The sequence below is a fragment of the Oncorhynchus nerka genome, linkage group LG15 (assembly GCF_034236695.1).
Source record: "Oncorhynchus nerka isolate Pitt River linkage group LG15, Oner_Uvic_2.0, whole genome shotgun sequence".
Taxonomy (NCBI): Eukaryota; Metazoa; Chordata; class Actinopteri; order Salmoniformes; family Salmonidae; genus Oncorhynchus; species Oncorhynchus nerka.
This window is the reverse complement of record NC_088410.1, coordinates 18,728,353-18,735,662: the sequence shown is the minus strand read 5'-3', so window position 1 is coordinate 18,735,662 and position 7,310 is coordinate 18,728,353. Positions and strand designations below refer to the sequence as shown.

Here is a 7,310-nt window from a genome sequence, read left to right as displayed (position 1 = left end):
TACCTCATCATCTCTCATTGTCCTAGTAAACCAGGTCTGATAGGACACACCCCTCTCCTAACAATATGACCTCTACCTCATCATCTCTCAGTGTCCTAGTAAACCAGGTCTGATAGGACACAGTCCTCTCCTAACAATATGACCTCTACCTCATCATCTCTCATTGTCCTAGTAAACCAGGTCTGATAGGACACACCCCTCTCCTAACAATATGACCTCTACCTCATCATCTCTCAGTGTCCTAGTAAACCAGGTCTGATAGGACACAGTCCTCTCCTAACAATATGACCTCTACCTCATCATCTCTCATTGTCCTAGTAAACCAGGTCTGATAGGACACACCCCTCTCCTAACAATATGACCTCTACCTCATCATCTCTCATTGTCCTAGTAAACCAGGTCTGATAGGACACACCCCTCTCCTAACAATATGACCTCTACCTCATCATCTCTCAGTGTCCTAGTAAACCAGGTCTGATAGGACACAGTCCTCTCCTAACAATATGACCTCTACCTCATCATCTCTCATTGTCCTAGTAAACCAGGTCTGATAGGACACACCCCTCTCCTAACAATATGACCTCTACCTCATCATCTCTCAGTGTCCTAGTAAACCAGGTCTGATAGGACACACCCCTCTCCTAACAATATGACCTATACCTCATCATCTCTCAGTGTCCTAGTAAACCAGGTCTGATAGGACACACCCCTCTACTAACACATGACCTCTACCTCATCATCTCTCAGTGTCCTAGTAAACCAGGTCTGATAGGACACAGTCCTTCCTAACAATATGACTTACCTCATCATCTCTCAGTGTCCTAGTAAACCAGGTCTGATAGGACAACCTCTCCAATATGACTCTACCTCATCATCCTCAGTGTCCTAGTAAACCAGGTCTGATAGGACACAGTCCTCTCCTAACAATATGACCTCTACCTCATCATCCTCAGTGTCCTAGTAAAACCAGGTCTGATAGGACATACCCCTCTCCTAACAATATGACCTCTACCTCATCATCATCTCTCATTGTCCTAGTAAACCAGGGTCTGATAGGACACAGTCCTCTCCTAACAATATGACCTCTACCTCATCATCTCTCAGTGTCCTAGTAAACCAGGTCTGATAGACACACCCTCTCCTAACAATATGACTCTACCTCATCATCTCTCAGTGTCCTAGTAAACCAGGTCTGATAGGACACACCCCTCTCCTAACAATATGACCTCTACCTCATCATCTCTCAGTGTCCTAGTAAACCAGGTCTGATAGACACACCCCTCTCCTAACAATATGACCTCTACCTCATCATCTCTCAGTGTCCTAGTAAACCAGGTCTGATAGGACACAGTCCTCTCCTAACAATATGACCTCTACCTCATCATCTTTCAGTGTCCTAGTAAACCAGGTCTGATAGGACATCTTGGGGTCCAGTGTTTTAACATACCTCACAGTTCCATGAATTCACAGACAATGTCAAGAATGAGAACAGAAATGGGGCCTCCATAAAACTGTAGATGAAAATCCACTTTTGTCTCTGACCCACCAAACAAACCGTGTGACATGACACCTTGAGTTGCAAAACACAACCTTGAACATGTCAGACAAGAACTGAAATCAAGCTGTATACACTATAGATAGGATGACTGGTCCATGTGTTATGACCATCAATAACAGAGATAGATTTACCAACCACTCTATTCTATTCTATTCTATTATGAGCCAATCAAATCAATCCTTCATGATGTGTGTATTTACCTTGTTTCAGCTGCTCTGAACAACACATGTTGTGCTTCCCAAATGGCATCCTATTCCTATAGTGCCTTCCTGTTGAACAAGGCCCAGGGGCTCTGGTGAAAAGTAGTGCACTACATAGGGAATTAGGTGCCATTTGGGACACTGTCCCAGTGATCCTCTTACATGGCAGCATTTTAAATGCATGTCCTGGCGTGTACTATACAGCTGCTATGACTGTGTTGGTTTCTCCTATCCACAACCACGACTGTCCCATGTTACATAATGCTCTATTCTGCCATACGAGTCCATTGAAGTTGGCTTTGGGGGGTTCAGATTCAATAGAGCTGGATGAAAGATAGTAGTTGTCTGTTAGTCAACTAATGATGAACTAGGTAATGAGTCGAGGGAACTGCACTAACTGTGGAAGCTATTTAACTCTATATCTTTGACACACCTGATTAGTGGTATCAACAAACCTCTGGGTCTCTCAACAGACTCATGCTCATAATCTGTTACATGATTTGTGAATGGAAATATCTGTACACGTATTTCTGTAGATGTAAAAGAGAACAGAAAGCGAAGCACTTGAAGTCACCCAGGACAGAAAAGTGGAAGACATCAACAAGCATCCACTCTTGGCTTCACATACTGAGAGGCCAATACAACTCCTAGGGTTCGATCGCTCATTGAACCAACGACTAAATCACAGCACTAAGATATCATGATAAAACAAAATGAAAACACTTACCCATCTCCCACAACAACACATTTGATAGCCTGCATCCTGCTTAGCTTCAGTCAGCTCCCGCTTCTCTCTGTGCAACAGTCTGTCAGAGTTTCAGACAGAGAGAAAATAACTGCAACTCAATGCCTCATGCAACAGCAGGAAGTTGCTACAGCACTCACCTCTCTCTCTCTCTCTCTCTCTCTCTCTCTCTCTCTCTCTCTCCCTCTCAATTACTGACTAATCTCTCTCTCTCTTGATTACTGAGTGATCTCTCTTCCCCCCCTATCTCTCTCTTTTCTCTCTATATTACTTGAGTAATCTCTCTCTCTCTTCCTCTCTCTCTCCCTCTCAATTACTGAGTAATCTCTCAATTATATTAAATTAGCTTTATTGGCATGAAGTAACAATGTACATATTGCAGAAGCTTCTTTTTGATATTTACAATTTAAAAAATAAATAAAAGTGAGAATCAAAAGTGTCAACGGACAACAGTAACAACAATAACCAAGGGTCAAAACTATATATTAAACAATAACAATAAGCATACAGTAGAGGACATGTGCAGGTTGATTGGTCTGTCAGTCACTGTCCTCATCTTATGGCAGGCAGCAATGTAGTGCGCTGCCAACCCACAGCTCTCTGCGTTTTTCTAAGGTTTTGACTAGCAACCATGGTCAAATATTTAGCTACGGTGTACTGTGGATTTAGGGCCAGATAGCACTGTATTTTGCTTTGTGTTTCCCAATAAGCAATATAGTTTTGTTTTGATTGTGTTGTAATTTGGGTTTATCCTGATTGATTAGATGTTCTGGGTCCTGAGGCTTCAGTGTTAGTAGAACAGGTTTGTGAACTCAGACCAGCTGGATGAGGGAACTCTTTTTCTTTCTTTTCTCAGCTCTCGGCATTGCAGGGCTTTCTGGTCTCTCTCTTCCTCTCTCTCCCTCCCCCTCTCTCTCTCTCTCTCTCTGATTACTGAGTGATGTCCTCTATCGATCACTGAGTGATCTCTCGCTTTCTTCCTCTCCCTATCTCTGTCTCTCTCTGTCTCTCTTCTCTCTCTCTTCACTGTTGTAGAATGCACAAACACACATACACAGAACCCCCCCACACACACACACAGCAAAGATAGCCTGCCTCACATTGAAATGCAAGATATGTTTGAAATATACATCATACATTTATATACAAAATACATTATAATCATCATCATCTTCATCGTCACTGACTCTTTCAATGAAAATAAGTTGCTCATCTATAAATAACTTTGGGCCTTGTTGACTGAACTGTAATGGTAATTTAAAACACTAGAGGGCGTTTTGGTGCAATTTATCAAGGAGGAACCGTTTTCTTCCCCTCAGTCTGTTTTTGGTTAATTCTGTTCAACGTGTCAATAACTACTTCGTGAAAGTCTATTTATACATTACACAAAAATACAATAGCCTACTCGTCATTTTGATTATAACATTTTGTTTCGTTTTCAAGTAAACACTTTACTGTAAACTGTAACATAAATTCACATTAAGGCAGTTGCTACATCATTGCGGATGTAGCAACTTCTGTTCTGACGACGTTGATTTTCACAAGTAGCCTCGGAGCCTATAATGTGACCGGAGAGAGAGGGTGTGTGCAACAAGATCATCTTGACTGTCACTTTACATTATTGAGCTGTGGAGTTTGCATGGATGACACCGGTTTGTTACTTTTGTCATGTTTAAATACCTGTAGGTTATAGGGTCCGTAGGCTACCGAGTTTGACCGTTTCTCCTGTGTGCCAATGACCGATTGCCAAATGGGTAAGTTCACTTTTTAATTTGTTATTGCATTTCAATTCAGGGTCTAAAATGTTATTCTCACCTGTGAAATGGAAGCGTTGCTACTAAAGGAATCATAGTGGTAGGCATTATTATCTTGAATTACCCTACCTGTTTTTAACATCATTGTAACAGATTTTCTAAAATTAATATACGTTTTCATGGTCTTGCAAGAGGAACTATGTCCTTTCCTTCCTTTCCACTGACATCCCTCCTGTTTCTGAAACACTCTGAAGAATGATCATGACAGAAAGGGGAATGGTAACACCTTGATGAATGAACGACTACTTCATGCCAGTTGTCATGACACCTAAAAGGATGGAGGACTTATTGTAGCCCGGAGACAGTCTGTTTGTGGTATCATACCAAGTCCTTGTCACTCATTGCCATGCTATAGCCATGAGTTGACAACAGCACAGACATGTCTGGGACCTGGCTTGTTTTATTATGTGTTAAACAAATATAGCATCTCCAAACTACTTTTCCTTGCGATACAAAAAAAGGTTATTATGTAGCTAAATTGCATTTCTTGTTAAAATGCATTGTAAATTATTACATAAATATGTCATCCCAAAACTTAATTTCATGGAGTTACACATATTATTTTGAAGCTAAATAGTATTTTGGTCATGTCAGTGTGTGAGTTTCGGGTCATATTACAGGCTGTATGAAGGCTGTAGAACAGAGAACTAGTGGTTTGCTGTTTAACAGCAGTATAATAGCCCATATCTAACACTAACGAACCAAAACTGCTGCTTGTTGATATTTTTCTTTAACCTCTTAAGTTAGAGCCAACACCCTCCTCTGGTTCGCATGGATGGCATAACTACACACACACACACACACGCACACGCACGCACACACACACACACACACACACACACACACCCCCCAACCATGGCTCATGGTTGCCATGCTTGGATGAAGATAAACAACGTGAGTTTGGTTAGAAGCTCTTTGCAGTTCTTTATATTCCTCCTAATGCATTACTTTTCACAGCTTCACCATCACATAGAAAACACCCCAACATGGTGTGTCTGGATATCTAGCCTGCTATAACTGAACTGGGTAATATCACATTCACTATTGCATTAACACAGTAGCTCATGCATTTGCATACCACACACAGTTAGGGAGCCGAGAGCTCATCAGGTGGGAGTATAGACAGACAGTTGTGGGATGAAGGGTTGTGAAAGAGAGAGTGGAAACACAATGTGATGGGATACCTGTGTGCTGTATCTGAATGGCTTGTGGTGATGACTGGTATCGTTCCTATGAACGGGCTATTTCTGGCCTTGTTCCTGTTCATTTGATGCTAAATCTCCTGTGGTCGGTTCAGTGGTTTGCCTGTAACGTGCTTTTCATTTGGTTAAGATCATCTTGCAGATGTACGGAACAGGGGTTTGTTTTTTACTGTCGGCCGTCTGATGAGATGTTGTGGACTTCTGGTGCTTCTGAACGGACGCTTCTTCCTCTTCCTCCTCCATTGTCCTCCTCTTCTTGTCATCATCATCCTCCTCATGTTCTTCTTCTTCTCTCTTTCTCCTCTTCCTTTTCAATCCACTCTCCTCCCTCTTCCTCCATCTCTTCTCTACTTCTCTTCCTCCATCTCTTCTCTCCTTCTCTTCCTCCATCTCTTCTCTACTTCTCTTCCTCCATCTCTTCTCTACTTCTCTTCCTCCATCTCTTCTCTCCTTCTTTCCTCCATCTCTTCTCTACTTCTCTTCCTCCATCTCTTCTCTACTTCTTCCTCCATCTCTTCTCTCTCTTCTCTTCCTCCATCTCTTCTCTACTTCTCTTCCTCCATCTCTTCTCCCTTCTCTTCCTCCATCTCTTCTCTCCTTCTCTTCCTCCATCTCTTCTCTCCTTCTCTTCCTCCATCTCTTCTCTCTCCTTCTCTTCCTCCATCTCTTCTACTTCTCTTCCTCCATCTCTTCTCTCCTTCTCTTCCTCCATCTCTTCTCTCTCTTCTCTTCCTCCATCTCTTCTATACTTCTCTTCCTCCATCTCTTCTCTCCTTCTCTTCCTCCATCTCTTCTCTCCTTCTCTTCCTCCATCTCTTCTCTCCTTCTCTTCCTCCATCTCTTCCTCCATCTCTTCCTCCATCTCTTCTCTCCTTCTCTTCCTCCATTTCTTCTCTACTTCTCTTCCTCCATCTCTTCTCTACTTCTCTTCCTCCATTTCTTCTCTACTTCTCTTCCTCCATCTCTTCTCTACTTCTCTTCCTCCATCTCTTCTCTCCTTCTCTTCTTCCATCTCTTCTCTCCTTCTCTTCCTCCATCTCTTCTCTCCTTCTCTTCCTCCATCTCTTCTCTACTTCTCTTCCTCCATCTCTTCTCTCCTTCCATCTCCTTCTCTTCTCCTCTCTCTCTCTTCTTTTACTCATCTCCTTCTCTCCTCTTCCTCGATCTCCTTCTCTTCTCCTCTCTCCTCTTTACCATCTCCTTCTCTTCTCCCGTCTTCAGATAATAACCCTCCTGTTGTCATGTCTCCACTACAGTGTCTTCAGATAATAACCTCCTGTTGTCGTGTCTCCACTACAGTGTCTTCAGATAATAACCCTCCCGTTGTCATGTCTCCACTACAGTGTCTTCAGATAATAACCCTCCTGTTGTCATGTCTCCACTACAGTGTCTTCAGATAATAACCCTCCTGTTGTCATGTCTCCACTACAGTGTCTTCAGATAATAACCTTCCTGTTGTCATGTCTCCACTACAGTGTCTTCAGATAATAACCCTCCTGTTGTCGTGTCTCCACTACAGTGTCTTCAGATTTCACTGCAGATGAGAGGTTGGAGATTGAGAGCATGAAGATGCATAAGAGAGACCTGCTAGAGGACATCCAGGTAAACACACGTACACACACACACGACACACACACACACACACACACACGCACACACACACACACACACACACACACACACACACACACACACACACACACACACACACACACACACACACACACACACACACAGGTCTATGGTCTATGAATCACCCTTGTCTGAACATCCTTTTCCAGAAGCTAAAGA

The 7,310-nt window shown here is 42.6% G+C and overlaps 1 protein-coding gene and 1 pseudogene across 1 annotated transcript in view; one reads left to right on the top strand and one right to left on the bottom strand.

Moving 5' to 3' along the window:
• LOC135559794 (uncharacterized) overlaps positions 1 to 1,807 on the bottom strand; it is a 5,898-nt pseudogene extending 4,091 nt beyond the window's left edge.
• A 2,343-nt stretch (positions 1,808 to 4,150) lies between these two features.
• Positions 4,151 to 7,310, top strand: part of LOC135560092 (cytohesin-4-like) — a 16,593-nt gene continuing 13,433 nt past the window's right edge. Inside the window, exons 1-3 of the mRNA XM_065001185.1 lie at positions 4,151 to 4,257; positions 7,039 to 7,121; positions 7,301 to 7,310. The exon at positions 7,301 to 7,310 is cut by the window's right edge and continues 55 nt beyond it. Of these exons, the coding sequence (XP_064857257.1) occupies positions 4,239 to 4,257; positions 7,039 to 7,121; positions 7,301 to 7,310 (112 nt within the window). The 5' untranslated portion in view covers positions 4,151 to 4,238. The remainder of the gene's footprint in view (positions 4,258 to 7,038; positions 7,122 to 7,300) is intronic.